The following is a 19,551-nucleotide window of genomic DNA, read 5'->3' as shown; positions in this document are numbered from 1 at the left end:
TAAAATCCCCAGCTACAATGATTGCAGCCTCAGGATATGTGGTTTCCAGTTTGCAAAGAGTCAAATAAAGTTTGTTCAGGGCCATCGATGTGTCTGCTTGGGGGGTAATATATACGGCTGTGATTATAACCAGAAAGATGTTTATTTCTGTTGGCGCGATGCGTGAAGAAACCAGCTGGCTGCACCGATTCCGTTAGCGTCTCTCGAGTGAGCCATGTTTCCGTGAAGCAAAGAACGTTACAGTCTCTGATGTCTCTCTGGAATGCTACCCTTGCTCGGATTTGATCAACCTTGTTGTCAAGAGACTGGACATTGGCGAGTAGTATGCTAGGGAGTGGTGCGCGATGTGCCCGTCTCCGGAGCCTGACCAGAAGACCGATTCGTTTCCCTCTTTTACGACATTGTTGTTTTGGGTCGCAGGCTGGAATCCATTCCGTTGTCCTGGGTAGAAGACAGAACACAGGATCCGCTTCGGGAAAGTCATATTCCTGGTCGTACTGATGGTGAGTTGACGCTGCTCTTATATTCAGTAGTTCTTCCCGACTGTATTTAATGAAACCTAAGATTACCTGGAATACCAATATAAGAAATAACACGTAAAAAAAAACATAATACTGCATGGTTTCCTAGGAACGCGAAGCGAGGCGGCCATCTCTGTCGGCGCAGGAAGTATTTTGTTACATGTGTTCAGGTGTGTTGGCCACACCTGATCTTAATGAATGCTTGTTTTCCTTTGAAATGGGGTCTGTTTGAATAGACTAAAATGACCAGCTTTGTATGTGTAGAAAAAAGCTCCATCCTGGTGGCACAAAGGACTAATTTCACGGACAGAAAACAGAGGAGTATAGGTTTGAGTCTCACTGATGTGGTTGCATGCCAAAGGAAATTAATTTCCCTGTGTTCTATCTGTGCTTGGAGTTTAAAACAGTTTTAAAAAATTACCTAGCAGTGTCATTAAGTCTTACTGAAACATTCAGTTAAAGTTGAGGAAGTTATTCAAAACCTCCAAATAACCTATGAATTCCAGTCTCGGTGTCAATAAAACCTCCCAGGAAAACGTTCAAGGAACCAGAGTTAAACGTTCTCAGACCCTCCATGCAACCTAAAAAAACTTTTACATCTGTTCTCAGAACATTTAAAAAACGTTACATTTTACCTGTCAGGAAACCTATGGCTTTGATCCCACAATCAATGTGAAACCCAAAACATTTGTTCCTACAACTTCAAAGGAACCAAATGTGCTATCTGGGCAGGTTGTTTTGGTTACCATATGAATATGTTTGCCCAAATCTAGTATAGTTTTACAGTTATTCTACAATGTGTGATGATTCAAAGCCTATTATAAGCCTATTATATAAGACATCGAAAGAAACCAACTATTGAGTCAGCTATGGGCTGAAAATGACAGCGAGAAGAGGCTTACTGCTTTGCTTCTTCAAGCGTTCTCTGCTGCTCAATCCCTTCGCGCGTTTCCACAACCAGGCGCTGCTTGCTCTCTCAGTTTCCACTGCTCATTCCACTCCGCTACTGGACAAACCGTCGAGAACACGAAAATGCTTACGGAGCTCCTCTAAAAGGGTGCCACCAATGAATTTGACTTTACCGAGCTGATTTGGCAGAGTTTATATGGTAAGATGCATTTATTTATTTATTTATTGCTGTTTTGTATTTAGTATTGGTTCATAAGGCAACATTTGTGTGGCTGTGAACTAGTATATTATCTACACTGTTATTATTATCAGATATAGTAACTGGCAGTGATGAATTACGACGGACTTGAACTCACGTTTAGGCTTACCTGGACGGCACAGGTTACCGAACCGTGCAACATATAGGCTACGGTTATGTTGGAGGATGTTGGCGCTGCACCATCGATAGTTTGCATTATTGTGTGATTTCTTATCTTATATCCTAGAGAACATGTCATTGACTGTGCATTTTCTTGGCACCCAGGTACACGACGCCTTCCACCCTGTTGCTCTGAGTTGATGGAGGAGACATATATAAAGTTTTATTTTAATACCATTTAGATATCACTATTTTGTTTAATATGCACCTATGTGTTCAATATTTTATTAACACTTGCCATTTTTTTTTTACATGAGATGATTATAAACTTTCATGAGCACCCCAACACCACCACCACCAAATGTTAGATATTTCCTTTGTAGCTTATCTATTTTCTGTCTAACTACTTGATGTTGCTCTATGGGGTGTATATAGCCTATGTGATAAGGTTGCATGAGGCATTTATGTCCTGTTTAATAATCATGTCTATGCATTCAGTGTAAAGACAGGTGCTGTAAGTCAAAATGTACAAGATAAGATCCACAATTGACCTTTCCACATCTCAAAGTGCCAGTTTGCATTTCTCTTTTCTGTGAGGCACAGGGAAGCATGTAGGACTAGATTCATCTTCTGTCATATCACCGGGGTTAGTCTGTAGCCTCAGGTCAGTAGAGCTTCTCTCTCTGTGAGAGTGCACCCTTCTCTCTCAGCTGCTCTGCCTGTGGCTATTGCATGTCAGCTACTGTATGTGACTTGCACCCCTGGCAGAGGAGAGAGTTGGGAGAGATTCTGGCAAGCAAGATCCACTCAGGGGGGCCCTAACCATTTTTATAAAATTGTGTATTTATACTTTTAGCTGTCAGCATTGTCCATTGTCACTTCTTTCACCTGCTTCCCTAAAGCCCCTCTATCTATCTATCTATCTATCTATCTATCTATCTATCTATCTATCTATCTATCTATCTATCTATCTATCTATCTATCTATCTATCTATCTATCTATCTATCTATCTATCTATCTATCTATCTATCACATTTATTTATAAAGCCCTTTTTACATTAGCAGTTGTCACAAAGTGCCTATACAGATACCCAGCCTTAAACCCCAAAGAGCAAACAATGCAAATGTAGAAGCACGGTGGCTAGGAAAAACTTCATAGAAACGCAGGAACCTAAGAAAAGACCTAGAGTGAAACCAGGCCCAAAGGTTGGCCAGTCCTCTTCGGGCTGTGCCAGATGGAGATTATAAGAGTACATGGCCATTAAGGCCACATCAAAGATGTTCAAACATTCATAGATGACAAGCAAGGTCAAATAATAATTACAGTGGTGATAGAGGGTTCAACAGGTCAGCACCTCAGGAGTAAAAGTCAGTTGGCTTTTCATAGCTGAGCAGAGAGAGAGAGAGAGAGAGAGAGGTCTGGGTAGCACCTCCGGTGAACAGGTCAGGTTTCCATAGCCACAGGCAGAACAGCAGAAACTGGAGCAGCAGCACGACCAGGTGGACTGGGGACGGGGACAGCCAGGAGTCGTCAGGCCAAGTAGTCCTGAGGCATGGTCTTAGGGCTCAGGTTCTCTGGGAGGGGAGAGGGAGAGCATACTTAATACAGGAAACCAGAAAAATAACATTTTGTTATTACAGCTTGAATTCAAAATGGATTAAATATACTTTTCTTCTCACCCATCTACACACAATACCCCATAGTGAAAAAGTTAAAATATGTTCTTAGAAATGTTGGCACAATTATAGTAAATGAAGAACAGAAATATCTAATTTACTTAAGTGTTCACACCCATGAGTCAATGTTAGAATCCCCTTTGGCAGCGATTACAGCTGTGAGTCATTTTGGGTAAGTCTAAGGAGCTTTGCACACCTGGATTGCACAATATTTACACATGATTCTTTTTTTAAATTCTGCAAGCTCTGTCAATTTGGTTGTTGATCATTGCTAGACAGCCATTTTCAAGTCTTGAAATAGATTTTCAAGCCGATTTAAGCTAAAACTTTAACTACGCCACTCAGGAATAGAGCTGTTGCGGTGACCGTATTACCGGCGGTCACGAGTCATGAAGGCAGTCAAATTCCACGTGACCGTTTAGTCATGTAGTTAGGCTTCTCCAAGCTCTGATGCTGCTGATGGTCATTAGTAGCCTACCAAACTTGCTAACTGCTTGGTACTCAGCACTCTATTGTCCCTCCAATCACTCTGACACCAATACAAATGTATTCAACAATCTACTCAATCACTTCATGAGAGCCCATTTCAATAGGCTATGCAATTGCATGAGAAAACAGAGTGAAAGCCTCTATTAAAAAGGAAACCATCAGCTTTCTATAGGCTAGGCCTACTATATTTATTTCTCAACACTCCTAATATTAAGCACATTACTTCTCTTTACAGCAGGAGTATAGCCTACCTGGCTGGCATGAAAATGAACCACGGGGAAAAGTGTCTTCCATTCGCTATTTTTCTGCTGCCCCTGTTACGAGACAGGTGCATGATAATGGTTCATTCTAAATAAAAAAATGTTCACACATTATTTAGTATATGTAAAGACAATATTAAATCAAGAATAGTCTGATTGGTGACAATATTAGCCTATCACTTGTGAATTATATGTTATCACTTGTGAATGATGCCTACCATAAGAAACAATGCCTTTTTTTTGCGACTTTTTCAATCATAGTCGCACACCTCATGTAGCCTAGCCCATAGGCGTATATGTTTTAATAAGGTTAGTATCACACCTCATGTAGCCTAGCCCATATGCCTATATGTTTTAATAAGGTCAGTATCACACCTCATGTAGCCTAGCCCATAGGCGTATATGTTTTAATAAGGTCAGTATCACACCTCATGTAGCCTAGCCCATAGGCGTATATGTTTTAATAAGGTCAGTATCACACCTCATGTAGCCTAGCCCATAGGCGTATATGTTTTAATAAGGTTAGTATCACACCTCATGTAGCCTAGCCCATATGCCTATATGTTTTAATAAGGTCAGTATCACACCTCATGTAGCCTAGCCCATAGGCCTATATGTTTTGATAAGGTTTGTATCACAACTAAAGTGGCCAAATAACTTCTTAAAGTTAAGCACATTAATCCGCTTTACATTGGGGTGTAGAGCCTAGCTGGCATACATAAGCAGTGTGTGAGTTTCAAGTTTGGGAAAGATAATTTTCACCATAAAAATGCACCTTTATAATAAAAGCATTACATGCATAATCACATTTGTGGTCACTTTTGAGAATGGTGTTTTCCCACTAATGGATCATTCACGCTTATTAAAGCCAACTGCCATGTGCACATTGCTGTGCTTATAATATGAAGAAATAGCCTAATAGTTTATCATTTTAAGCTAAACGTTCTCATTTGTTGCGTCAGCCTCATTGCGTGGTTGTATTAATTTGGGATCTATCGCATCTCACAACTGTCCCAGACCATGTTTGGAATATTTATTTCTTGCACAGAATAGAATAGGTCAAGTCTTCACTTGTAGCCTGTGAGAAAGACCATGTGATGGAGAACTGTGTAAGTGAGATGAGGTGCTTCAAAGCGAGCAGCATTTAGCATTTTAGGGTGCATCATGGTCACACAAAGGGGATGCCGCAGGGAAATTCTAGGCATTATCAAGTGCTTCTAAAATTGTGAATGAGAGACTGACGAAGTGTGTACCACCTGTGTAAAAAAACTAAGCAGAGCTCATGCTTTTCAAGCAACTTAAAAAAAAAATCATCATTATTGTTGCATCATGCAGCCTTACAATGTATTAAAAATCAAAACATATAGCTCAACATTTGTAGAACTAAAGTTACATTAATAACACTAAATTAAGCATATAGGAGTACCTATTTCTTTGTTAACCGCTCAACACAGAATAGCCGCATGTGTGCACTTTTTTATTTATTTTTATTTTACCTTTATTTAACTAGACAAGTCAGTTAAGAACAAATTCTTATTTTCAATGACGGTCTAGGAACAGTGGGTTAACTGCCTGTTCAGGGGCAGAACGACAGATTTGTACTTTGTCAGCTCAGGGGTTTGAACTTGCAACCTTCCGGTTACTAGTCCAACACTCTAACCACTAGGCTTACCCAGGTAGCCGGATAGTAGAGCATTGCAGTAGTTTAATCTGTGACAAAGGCATGGATACATCTTCTCCATACATTTTTGACATAAAGTTTCAGATTTTTGCATCGTTACGAAGAAGGAAAAAAGCTGCTCGTAAAATATTTTTTTTCTTTCCTGCTCTGGTCAGAATGTCTGCAGAAAGTTAAAATCCCAGAGGACTACTCTTCTGCATCGCTCTTGTTCTCCCTGAGGACAGTGTGTGAGGAGTGTCACCTCTCTGTGTTTCCCCTGGTGGTTGCAGCGTGAAGGATGTAAGGCCGGAGGAGGACGTAGGATGGAGTGCTCCTGGAAGACAGTGCTGCTGCTGGTGTGTGCCTCTTTGGGGGTCCAGTACACAGCCATCCGCACCCTAAGAGACTCCCTGTCCGGGCCCTGCCACGGTGGCGTCTACCACTGTCAAAACCGACAGCCCAAAGGTAAGAGAAAGCTCAAGCATGAAACCACTGATGAACAACAACAAGCACAATTGGCTGTACTCTACATGACTTAGGGAGCACACATTCCAGTGTATCTACTTTGTGTGTCTACTGAGAAGTCTTACATTGCCAGAGCCCACAGCCCAAAGGTAGGGTCAAAACTCTGCCAAGAATGTCCCCACTAACTCAGAAAAACAAGCACAAAGTGGCTATGCTAGTATATGGCTTAAGGAGCACACATTCTGCTGTATGTTCTAGCCTACTTTGTGTGTGTCTACCACTGCCAGAGCCAGCTGCCCAAAGGTATAGGCATATCTCTGCCAAGCATGTAACCACTAATACAGAACAAACGCAAAGTGGCTGGACTGTATATATGGCTTAGGGAGCACACATGGGAGAATGCATTATACTGTATGTACTTAGTGTGTGTCTACCGCTGTGAGAGCCAACAGCCCAGAGGTAAGGCTCTATTTGCAAAGCACATAACAAGACTGAGCAACAAACAGAGGTAGCTATACATTCGACTGTATGTATTTCGTTCTTTAATTAAAGTAGAATTTTCATTGAGGCTGTGTTCTAGTCTTGCTCAGTAACTGGTAGGGTTTAAACTGATGCCTCTATTATGTAGCTAGACTAGTGGAGGCTCCTCCTCAGAGGAGGAAATTCCTCCACAGTGAATTTAATTTAAGAAAATATATTTTATATAGATAAAACTACACAAAATATATTCACATTCCACCAAATAATTAATTAAAAGGTTTTGCAATGAAGGTCTACAGGAGCCTCAACAACTTTGTAGGGTAGCACCATGGTGTAGTCAGAGGACAGCTAGCTAGCTTCCGTCCTCCTCTGTGTACATTGACTTCAATACAAAACCTAGGAGGATCATGGTTCTCACCCCCTTCCATAGACTTACACAGTAATTATGACAACTTCCAGAGGACATCCTCCAACCTATCAGAGCTCTTGCAGCATGTACTGACATGTTGTCCCCTGAATCAATGGATCAGAGAATGAATCTAGTACTGAAAGAATAAGCTACAGCTAGCTCAGCAGTTGTCACGACTTCTACCGAAGGTAACTCCTCTCCCTGTTCGGGTGGCGCTCGGCGTCGCCGGTTTACTAGCCGCCGCCGATCCCTTTTTCATTTTCTGGTTGTTTTGTCTGTGTTCCTTTTCACACCTGGTTTCAATTGCGTTTATTTCTGTCTGTATATAGGGCACCTGTTGCCTGCCTTAATTCATGCAGGATTAAGCTTGTGTGTATTTGCGTTCGATGATCTATGATGTTTATTGTTTTCGCTATTACCTACGTGTGGTTAAGTTTCGGAACTGAGTTTGTTCCTCCATGCGTTTGGCACGAGTTTCTGTATTGTCTTCACTATTTAGGCACCTGTATGTAGTGTCGGAATTGTGGTTGTTCCTCCATGTATTGGCACGAGTTTCTGTTCCTTCGAGAGCGTAGTTTCGGATTTTCATCTGTGCCAATTTTGTATTGGCTATCGCCTTCTGTAAAAAAGACCCAATTACCACCTCATCGACGAGGGGATTGTGCGATAAATCTCCTGGTAGGCGCTGCACTTCCCAGGAGTCACGTGTATCCCCTGTCACAGGAGGAGATGCTGGCTAGGGAGACATACATATCTGAATCTCTGGGGCAGGGGTTCATTCGGCCCTCCATCTCACCTGAGATTGCATTGACTATAGAGGTCTAAATTCCATCATGGTGGGGTATAGTTACCCGCTACCTCTCATTGCCACGGCGATTGAGTCATTTCACGGAGCACGGTTTTTCACAAAACTGGATCTCAGGAGTGCATATAACTTGGTGCGTATCCGGAAGGGAGATGAGTGGAAGACAGCGTTTAGTACCACATCCGGCCATTATGTGTACCTCGTCATGCCGTACGGGTTGAAGAATGCTCCAGCAGTCTTCCAATCTTTTGTAGACGAGATTCTCAGGGACCTGCACGGTCAGGGTGTGGTGGTTTACATCGATGATATTCTGGTCTATTCCGCTACATGCGCCGCGCATGTGTCTCTGGTGCGCAAGGTACTTGGGCGACTGTTGGAGCATGACCTGTACGTCAAGGCTGAGAAATGCTTGTTCTTCCAACAGGCCGTCTCCTTCCTTGGGTATCGCATTTCCACATCGGGGTTAGTGATGGTGGGTGACCGCATTGCAGCCGTGCGTAATTGGCCGACTCCAACCATGGTAAAGGAGGTGCAGCGGTTCTTAGGGTTTGCCAACTACTACCGGAAATTTATCCAGGGTTTTGTGCAGGTGGCTGCTCCCATTACGTCACTGCTGAAGGGGGGGCCGGCGCGTCTGGGATGTTCGGCTGAGGCGAACAGGGCTTTTGGTCGCCTGAAGGCTCTTTTTACCTCGGGTCCCGTGCTGGCGCATCCGGACCCCTCTTTGGCATTCATAGTGGAGGTGGACGCATCCGAGGCTGGGGTTGGAGCCGTGCTCTCCCAGCGCTCGGGTACGCCACCGAAGCTCCGCCCCTGTGCTTTCTTTTCTCGGAAGCTCAGCCCGGCAGAGCTCAGCCCGGCAGGGGATCAGGAGCTGCTGGCTGTTGTCAGAGCCCTGAAGGTCTGGAGACATTGGCTTGAGGGGGGCCAACACCCTTTTCTCATCTGGACTGACCACCGTAATCTAGAGTACATTCGGGCAGCGAGGAGACTGAACCCTCGTCAGGCCAGGTGGGCCATGTTTTTCACCCGATTTATGTTTACCATCTCCTATAGACCAGGCTCCCAGAAAACTAAGGCAGATGCACTGTCCCGACTATATGATACGGAGGAGCGGGCCATTGATCCTGCGCCCATCCTCCCGGCTTCTTGTCTAGTGGCACCTGTGAGGTGGGAGGTGGACGCAGACATTGAGCGAGCATCGCGTGTTGAGCCTACTCCACCACAGTGTCCAGCGGGACGGGTGTATGTTCCGCTGGAGGTTAGAGACAGGCTAATTTGGTGGGCTCACACGTCCCCCTCCTCTGGTCACCCGGGGATCAGTAGGACGGTGCGATGTCTTAGTGGGAGGTACTGGTGGTCCACTTTAGCCAAGGACGTGAGGTTTTATGTGTCCTCCTGCTCAGTGTGCGCTCAGTGCAAGACTCCTAGGCACCTGCCCAGAGGGAAGTTACAACCCCTTCCCGTTCCACAGCGGCCTTGGTCACACCTGTCGGTTGACTTCTTGACCGATCTGCCACCATCACAGGGCAACACCACGATCCTGGTCGTTGTGGATCGGTTTTCTAAGTCCTGTCGTCTCCTCCCTTTGCCCGGTCTCCCTACAGCCCTACAGACGGCGGAGGCCCTGTTTACTCACGTCTTCCGGCACTACGGGGTGCCTGAGGATATTGTTTCTGATCGGGGTCCCCAGTTCACATCCAGGGTGTGGAAGGCGTTCATGGAAGGTTTGGGGGTCTCGGTCAGCCTTACCTCTGGGTTTCACCCCAAGAGTAATGGGCAGGTGGAAAGAGTGAACCAGGATGTGGGTAGGTTTCTGCGGTCGTATTGCCAGGACCGGCCAGGGGAGTGGGCGAAGTACATCCCCGGGGCAGAGATGGCCCAGAACTCACTCCGCCACTCCTCTACGAACCTGTCGCCCTTCCAATGTGTGTTGGGCTATCAGCCGGTCCTGGTACCATGGCATCAGAGCCTGACCGAGGCTCCTGTGGTGGACGATTGGGTGAGACGCTCAAGGGAAACCTGGGAGGCCGCCCACGGGTACCTTAAACGGGCCGAAGGGCGGCAGAAGGCCAGTGCCGACCGCCACCGCAGCGAGGCCCCGGCGTACACATCGGGGGTCCGGGTCTGGCTCTCGACCCGAAACCTGCCCCTCCACCTGCCCTGCCGGAAGCTGGGTCCGCGGTTTGTGGGGCCATTCAAAGTCCTGAGGAGAATAAACGAGGTGTGTTATAGGTTACAGCTCCCCCTTATTACCGTATTAACCCGTTTCATGCGTCTCTCCTCAGGCCGGTGGTGGCTGGTCCGCTTCAAGAAGATGAGGTGTGGGAGGTCCCTCCGCCCCCCCTGGACATCGGGGGGGCGCCGGCGTATGCATTTCGGTCCATACGGGACCCGAGGCATCGGATGGGGGGTCTTCAGTACCTCGTGGACTGGGATGGGTACGGTCCGGAGGAGAGATGCTGGGTGCCGGTGGAGGACGTACTGGATCCACCTATGCTAACGGAGTTTCACTGCATCCATCCGGATCGCCCTGCGCCTCGTCCTCCGGGTCATCCTCGAGGCCGCGCGCCGGGGGGGGGGGGGGGGTACTGTCACGACTTCTACCGAGGGTAACTCCTCTCCCTGTTCGGGCGGCGCTCTTCCACCATAATTTGCAAATAATTCATAAAAAATTCTACAATGTGATTTTCAGGATTTTTTTTGTTGAAGTGTACCGATGATGAAAATTACAGGCCTCTCTCATCTTTTTAAGTGGGAGAACTTGCACAATTGGTGGCTGACTAAATGCTTTTTTGCCCCACTGTATATATTAAACACGCTTCTCAGAAATCCCTGCTCTCCTGCGCCTGACTCCTACACCTCTCACCGAGACGCACCTTATCACAGCAGTGCATAAAATGTGGTGAGTAGTTGACTCAAAGAGAGAGAAAGACAATAGTTGAACAGTTTTGAACAAATTCATTAATTCAAAATGGAGGAGCAAGTGAGATATTTTTTTACTTTCACTTATTTAGGTAGCAAATGCAGCTAGCTACTGTAGTTTAGCCTACTCAAACACCCTGCTCAAACAGAGGAATGCTATTTTAGCTAGCTGGCTATGACTATCCAACACTGGAACTCTTCCAAGTCAAGGTAAGCTTTTGGTTTTACTCATTTATTGCCACCGAGTCCCACCGGTGTAACTACTAAACGGCTTACTGACTGTATACTGCACTACAGGATTGTAGCGGGTTTACGAACGTGTTAATTCTATTAACTATGTTGACTATGATGTTACTCCTGATCAGCTAGGTACAGGCAAGAGTGTGTAACTTGGTATTGAATGTGTCACTGTCTGTCCATGTGTCACTGTCTGTCACCTAAAATATTTCTCCTCTCGACCTGTGTGCCACTACATTGTAAACTTTCATTCATAGGCTAGGTTGTAGCAAACTCATGATGGGTATAGGGAAAATTGTAGTATCATGTAGTAGCCTAAGCCTATCAATGTTACATTGAACTGGGTGAATGGAATATGAATGACAATCATCCAATATGCTGTAATAGAAATAAGGCCATGCTCATAAAAACAAAATCATCCTCATCTTAAACGGCACTGATTAGACATAGTAGATATAACTTGTACATGTGTCACGCCCTGACCATAGTAAGCTGTTTATTCTTTGTGTTGGTTGGGGCGTGATAGTGACTTGGGTGGGTCTTCTAGGTGAATTTGTATGTCTATGGTGTCCTGATATGGTTCCCAATCAGAGGCAGCTTATCGTTGTCTCTGATTGGGGATAATATTTAGGTAGCCATTTTCCCCATTGTTAGTTGTGGGATGTTGTCTACGGATAGTTGCCTGTGTGCACCAGTAGCTTCATATGTATGTGGAACTCTACTCACGCTGCGCCTTGGTCTACTCATTACGACGAGCGTGACAACATGACTCAACTGATGGCCAGCAGTCACTTTAAATGCGACCAGTAGAGGGCATAAAGACATTTTATTTTACAATTGCTTGATAATATACAGTGGGGAGAACAAGTATTTGATACACTGCCGATTTTGCAGGTTTTCCAATTTACAAAGCATGTAGAGGTCTGTAATTTTTATCATAGGTACACTTAAACTGTGAGAGACAAAATCTAAAACAAAAATCCAGAAAATCACATTGTATGATTTTTAAGTAATTAATTTGCATTTTATTGCATGACATAAATATTTGATACATAAGAAAAGCAGAACTTAATATTTGGTACAGAAACCTTTGTTTGCAATTACAGAGATCATACAGTTCCTGTAGTTCTTTACCAGGTTTGCACACACTGCAGCAGGGATTTTGGCCCACTCCTCCATACAGACCTTCTCCAGATCCTTCAGATTTCGGGGCTGTCGCTGGGCAATACGGACTTTCAGCTCCCTCCAAAGATTTTCTATTGGGTTCAGGTCTGGAGACTGGCTAGGCCACTCCAGGACCTTGAGATGCTAGTTACGGAGCCAATCCTTAGTTGCACTGGCTGTGTGTTTCGGGTCGTTGTCATGCTGGAAGACCCAGCCACGACCCATCTTCAATGCTCTTACTGAGGGAAGGAGGTTGTTGGCCAAGATCTCGCGATACATGGCTCCATCCATCCTCCCCTCAATACGGTGCAGACGTCCTGTCCCCTTTGCAGAAAAGCATCCCCAAAGAATGATGTTTCCACCTCCATGCTTCACGGTTGGGATGGTGTTCTTGGGGTTGTACTCATCCTTCTTCCTCCAAACACGGCGAGTGGAGTTTAGACCAAAAAGCTATATTTTTGTCTCATCACACCACATGACCTCCCACTCCTCTGGATCATCCAGATGGTCATTGGCAAACTTCAGACGGGCCTGGAGATGTGCTGGCTTGAGCAGGGGGACCTTGCGTGCGCTGCAAGATTTTAATCCATGACGGCGTAGTGTGTTACTAATGGTTTTCTTTGAGACTGTGGTCCCAGCTCTCTTCAGGTCATGGACCACCTCCTGCCGTGTAGTTCTGGGCTGATCCCTCACCTTGCTCATGATCATTGATGCCCCACGAGGTGAGATCTTGCATGGAGCCCCAGACCAAGGGTGATTGACCGTCATCTTGAACTTCTTCCATTTTCTAATAATTGCGCCAACAGTTGTGTCTTTTATACTGATAACAAGTTCAAATAGATGCCATTAATACAGGTAACAAGTGGAGGACAGAGGAGCCTCTTAAAGAAGAAGATACAGGTCTGTGAGAGCCAGAAATCTTGCTTGTTTGTAGGTGACCAAATACTTACTTTCCACCATAATTTGCAAATAAATTCATAAAAAATCCTACAATGTGATTTTCTGGATTTTTCCTTCTCATTTTGTCTGTCATAGTTGAAGTGTACCTATGATGAAAATTACAGGCCTCTCTCATCTTTTTAAGTGGGAGAACTTGCACAATTGGTGGCTGACTAAATACCTTTTTGCCCCACTGTACATTCAGGGTTCACAAGTTTAATTTTAGGAATTTTTGCCCACATAAAACCCTTGTGGTATTTATACAGGAAGAATATTTGCTTGCGTGGGGTCATTAATCACTGACTCTCGAGGAGCAGAGGGAGAGCGCAAATAGTAAGCTAATCCTTACCCAAGGGAATTCCCCTTTTCATGGAGGAGAGGATGAGAGAGATGTAATATCTGTGATTCATTTTTATTCATTTGACAATTATCCTCCATTTTATCCTCATTAATCAGTTTTCGCGGGGTGGCTGTATACGCCTTTTGTCAAGCTCGTCTCCAGATAAAAGTAACGACCCCTTTGCAATCAACTCCTCATCAGCAGTAATTACACATTAGCAATCCGCTCTATATTTAGAGAGGAGACATTTTTCCTTGGGTAGACATCGGCAGACAAGCATCTTACTCATGCATGTTTAGCCTACTTTCTGAATTATTTAAGCAAATTGGTTCAGTTGGTCAGCTTCAGTTGGTTTTTCTTAGTCCTCTGTTATGATGATGATACTGGATTCTATTTTACTTTTATAAGCTTCTTTCATTCCAAGTGTCCATGTGCCAAGAGCTTAGGATTGGTTGCAGAACGTCTTTGTCTGAAATTGTATGAAAGTCAACCAATTAATATTAACAGTTATATTTATAAAGTAGTAAAATAAAGAACAATCATGAAGTTGCCCTCTAAATAAGTCAACTAAGACCCATACTGTTGTATATAGACTTTTTAAATACTTAATCAACTGTATCATATTCTAGAAGCATATGCAGCTATTGTAGTTATTGCAACTATCACAGTACAATAGGCTACTATATGTATTACATGGGTACAGATATCCTCTCCTTGTCCCCTTGTCCTTCTAGACTCCAGGTGGAGAGCTATGTGTGAGGACAACACATTGCCCATGGAAACATCAGCCATGGTCTCCCGGCGCCACATCCTCCTGTTCGCCACCACCCGCAGCGGCTCCTCCTTCACTGGTCAGCTCTTCAACCAGCATCCGGCCATCTTCTACGCGTTTGAGCCCCTCTACCACGTCCAGCAGGCCTTCACCAACTCCAGCGGCAGACTGCATCGGGCCCTGGACCGCCGCGCCCTGCTGGGGGCCTACCGGGACCTCCTCCTCAACCTCTACACCTGTGACCTACGCTTCCTGGAGAACTACATCCGTCCTGAGCCCCAGGACCACGTCACTGGGTCTTTCTTCCGCCGGAGCTCCAGCCGAGCTCTCTGCTCCCCCCCTGTGTGCCCCGAGGGTGGTGAGGGGGCCTCGGCCTCTGGGAGTCAGCCTGATGAGACCTGGTGCCCCAAGAAGTGCGGGGCACTGAACCTCACCCTGGCCTCCATCGCGTGTCTTTCACGGGGCCACGTGGCCATCAAGACGGTGCGTGTCCCTGAGGTGGGGGACCTGCGCACTTTGACCGAGGACCCGCGGCTAGACCTAAGGATCGTTCACCTGGTGCGCGACCCCAGAGCCATCCTGGCCTCGCGCATGATGGCATTCTCTGAGCAGTTTCGTGCCTGGAAGATCTGGAATGCTACAGGTAGGCAGCCGCACTACGTAGACCTAGCTCAGATCACCAGCACCTGCAGGGACATGGCAGACTCAGCAGAGACAATGCTGCAGAGGCCGGCGTGGCTGCGTGGACGCTACCTCTTGGTGCGCTACGAGGACCTGGCCCTCAACCCCAAGGAGAAGGCTCAGGAGATCTACAGGTTTGTGGGGTTGGAGATGGATGAAAGCGTGCACTCGTGGATCGCACATAACACCAACAACAGCGCGCCTCCTACATCCGAGTGGAACTATAAGTATTCCACCACCAGAGACTCCAAAGCCACAGCAGAGAGCTGGAGACTGAGACTAGCGTTTGATATAGTGAGGACTTTGCAGACTCTGTGCAATGATACACTCTCTCTTCTAGGCTACAGGGTGGTCCACTCTGTGGCTGATCTGAGAAACATGTCTAATAGTCTGGTGGAGCCCAGGCCTTTTCAGACTCTCGTATAAATGTGACCATGCAGGTGGTTGGATATAATGCTACAAGAGCTCCATAGTGTAATGAATATGTTGTCTGTGTCTTCACTCAAACACAGGCAATCCAATTTTGATATTTTTCCACTAATTGGTATTTTGACCAATCAGATCAGCTCTTTTGCCTATAATTGGGCAAACAATCAGAACTGCCTGTGTAAATGCAGCCAATGATACAAAGTTTTATTTCACAGAAATGTTTTATGACTATGATTATGACAATGACTGTCTGTCTGTGTCTGCATTTAATATCTCCAAGCATGTTTTGTTTATGCCAAGCAATTTAAGATATTTCCCCCCAAAATTGTTGGGAATTTAAATGCATTTCATTTACAGTTTGCATGTGGTTTGAAAATTACACTCCAAAAACCGACAGAACTCAACTGCCAGTCCAGTATGTTACCTGCCAGTATCGAGGAGAATCTAAGGTTTTTGAGTTGTCTTGGATAAAGCTTCTTAGTGTACGTGTTTATGTGCTGCTCCATTCATATTCTCTTTCACAGCAATGACATGTATACTTAAGGTCAGATTTATACTTTACCTTAGAATGTTATGTTTTTAATCCTGGAAATAATATTGTTTCTATGTTCTTTTTCCTGGAAATTCAATGTGTCTATGTCCAACACTTTGTATTCATGTTTTATTTCCTAGAATAACAATTGCTGACGTTGCACTGATGCCAGCGCTTAGTACAGTAATTCTAGCCTCAAGTCACTCTAATGGTGTTATGTTTTCTAAGAATGGCTCGATGCAGGTCATCCATTTATGCTCACCTTAAAGGGATGGAGGGGATTTTTGTGAAATGAAAATTATAGTGCTTGCCTGACAAAGCATCTTCGAAAAGGCTCTGAATGATGCCTGGAAATGGCTTAAAATGTCACAGGTAACCACACCATGAAGATCAGAGCCTGTATCCTACTTTGTATTGCAACCTGATTTCAAATGTACACTTCAGACAGAGGCCTTAGGTTGGTACACTGTATATACTATAATATATGTGTTATTAAAAAAAAAGGTGTCAGTGCTTTGTCTTAAGTCTGTCAACTGTAAATCAAGTCTGTCAACTGTAAATCAGGTTTGTCAAAATATCATAAAGCTCTGTTTTATACATTTAATATTTTCTAAATAAATCGATTTAACATAACAAACTAATTCTGTTTATTTGATTAAGTTAGGCTAATTGTGCTGAAGTCAGTCAAACGACAATCCTTCAATATCAAAATGAAAACCTACAGACAAGGACATTGTGGTTAGAATAATTTATGTAACTTAGCCTGGTGCTAATTCAACATCTATCATTTTATTTCCGCTCCAATCGAATTTGGATTGTCTTCAAACCCAACCTAAATCTTGTCATTGCTGATGTGGGGAAATAAACAATCAATAGTATTGACTCTGAGAGAATCCTAGTGGACAGAATTTATGTATAATGTTAAAGGTTTGATAACAATACGCCCAGCTAGCACATAATGTTCTGAGAACCATATGTTTCTTAAAGTTTGGTGAAAGCATGGTTCTCCTATGGTTATTTTGCATACAACCTTTCCACAACGTTCTAGGAATGGTTCAGGATACCCAGCTAGCACATAATATTCTGAGAACCATATGTTTCTTTGGTGAGAATTTCAGTACTTCATCATAACATTTTCTACAGGTTTCCTCATGGTTCTATTTAAAGTCATGTTCTCAGAACATTAAGAAAACTTTCCATTAAAAAAAACAAGAAAACATTCTAAGAATGTTATTTAAAAACATACATTCCTTTCTCAGCATCAACAAAATTATATCCTCTATCTTGTTCAGCGTGTTCAGGTGTGTTGGCCGCACCCTCTAATTGGCCACACCTGATCTTAATGAGTGCTTGTTTCCGTTAAAATGGGGTTTGTATGGACTAAAATGAACAGCTTGAATGATTTAAAAAAAAACATGGCATGCTAGCTCTATCCTGATGGTGCAGTGGACTAATTCCATGGATAGGGAACATAAGTTCAAATCTCACCAACACCGTGCCACAATAAAAATATTTATACATTTGAAAAATCTAAGCAAATTCATTTTCATGTTCTCAGAACCTTTCAAAAATGCTCAATTCTATCTGTCAGGAAACGTGTGGCTTCATTCCCAGAACCAATGGGAAACCAAAAATGTACCTTCTCACAACATCCAAGGAACCAAATGTGCTAGCTGGGCAGCCTATGATTCAATTAGTTTATCTAACAGCCTCTCTATGGCAGGCTGCATCTCACAAACAGGAGAGGAGACAGCCATGGGTCCTTTGCCAGGTTTCCCATTTGCAATTGGCCTCAGTGCCCAAAACAGTGAGAGGTAACGTGCCATCTCGAGACATCAGCCCATGCATTTCACTGTTGAGACACTCTCCTCAGACTTACTTATTGAGATGAGTTCTGCAAGTAGTTCCTGAAGGAAACGCATTGCCCAACTAGCACATAATGTTCTAAAAACCATAAGATTCTTAGAGCTTGATGATAGCATGGTTGTCCTATGGTTATTTTGCAAACAACCTTCCCATAACTTTCTGGGGATGGCGTAGGATAGTTTCTTGGCTTTGGAACATTCTCAGCACATTTAAGTAACTTGACAACAAACAAAAAAATATTGGTTTTTCATTATTTTAAAATAACTTTCCTAAAAGTTCAAACATGGTTCAATTGAATTAAAATGTTGTTAATGTCATAGCAATTTTATCTAACCGGTTTGACATTGGGAATGTTCTCAAATAGTTCAGAGAACATTAAGAAACAACATTCTTAATGTTGTTTCTTAGTCTTGATCACGTTGAGGGAGAGGTTATTGTCCTGGCACCACACGGCCAGGTCTCTGACCTCCTCCCACAAGAGAACTTCAGTTATGTTATTTTAAAACATATACATGCTGTTCTCAGCATCAACATAACTCTCTCTATCCTCTATCTTGTTAAGTGTGTTCAGGTGGGAACTCCAAGCATAGATAGGACACATGGACATTTTCTTAGACATTAATCATGCAAACACATTTCTTTTTTTTATTGGTTCAAAGCAATGAACCTAAGCTAGCAGGGTTATTACAAGTGTTATTGCAAGATGTTCTCTGAACGTTATTTAATTGCCTTCAAATAACCTTTCATTTCTGTTCTCGGAACATGAATAAAACCTCCCAGGGAACCATAGTAAAACGTTCTCAGAACCTCCCTGCAACCTAAAAATTCATGGCTTCTTTTCCAGAACCAATGGGAAACCAAAAACGTACATTCCCACCACTTCCAAGGAGCCAAATGTGCTAGGTGGGATTGCATTAATCATTGTATATAGCTAGCAATATTGATTGGATTTTGATTTCCCACCCTTTCAAGTGCACAAATTGCAGCTTTCCCCTTTGAACACGGATATTCTCAGCTTCCTTAGGAACTATTAATGCCAATAACAAGAGCAAATCATACCAAAATGGCAGAAATATGTGTTCTTTGATTAGCACAGTCATGCTCTTCTCTCCTGTGCTCAAATAGTTAAATAGTCCCTGTGGTAATGTAACTTCACCCGACCCCGTAGCTGTTCCATAGCTGCTGACTCCGGGGATATTTCACAGCCGCCCTGAGAATCTATCTACAGAGGAAACTGAATAGAAACAGGATTTAAGATGTGTGGCGAGAAAGAGAGGAGTCGTCTTTCTTTGAACCTAATCTGCAAGGCTACACAAACCAACCATAAAGCAGGGTTTATGACACCCTTAGAGAAGTGTTTCATTGGCTTTTCCATCCTACTCTGACACACAAAGCTGCGAGTGGCCTGACTCAGTCCGCTACCTAATCGCCCATCTCTTCACACTCGATACCCCTCTCTCTCTTCTCCCTGTCCTTAACCCTGCTGACAAATTTGGACTTGTCGAGGCTGGCCATCACCAATGGCTGTTATCAGATGCAGTGCTGACATTGTAAAGTGTGAGTGCTTTGTGTGCGTGTGCACCAGAGGAGGCTGGTGGGAGAAGATATAGGGGGATGGGCTCATTGTAATGG

At 44.1% G+C, this 19,551-nt stretch overlaps 1 protein-coding gene across 1 annotated transcript; it reads left to right on the top strand.

Moving 5' to 3' along the window:
• The first annotated feature begins 6,061 nt into the window (after positions 1-6,061).
• LOC109866994 (carbohydrate sulfotransferase 1-like) lies at positions 6,062-16,684 on the top strand. Its single transcript, XM_020455914.2, has 2 exons — positions 6,062-6,340; positions 14,374-16,684. Exons 1-2 carry the CDS (start codon positions 6,199-6,201, stop codon positions 15,516-15,518), a joined length of 1,287 nt encoding a protein of 428 aa, XP_020311503.1. The 5' UTR covers positions 6,062-6,198; the 3' UTR covers positions 15,519-16,684.
• Positions 16,685-19,551: the final 2,867 nt, after the last annotated feature.

This window comes from Oncorhynchus kisutch, linkage group LG22 (assembly GCF_002021735.2).
Source record: "Oncorhynchus kisutch isolate 150728-3 linkage group LG22, Okis_V2, whole genome shotgun sequence".
Taxonomy (NCBI): Eukaryota; Metazoa; Chordata; class Actinopteri; order Salmoniformes; family Salmonidae; genus Oncorhynchus; species Oncorhynchus kisutch.
Note: the sequence above shows the minus strand (reverse complement) of the source record. Positions and strands in the feature narration are given on the sequence as shown.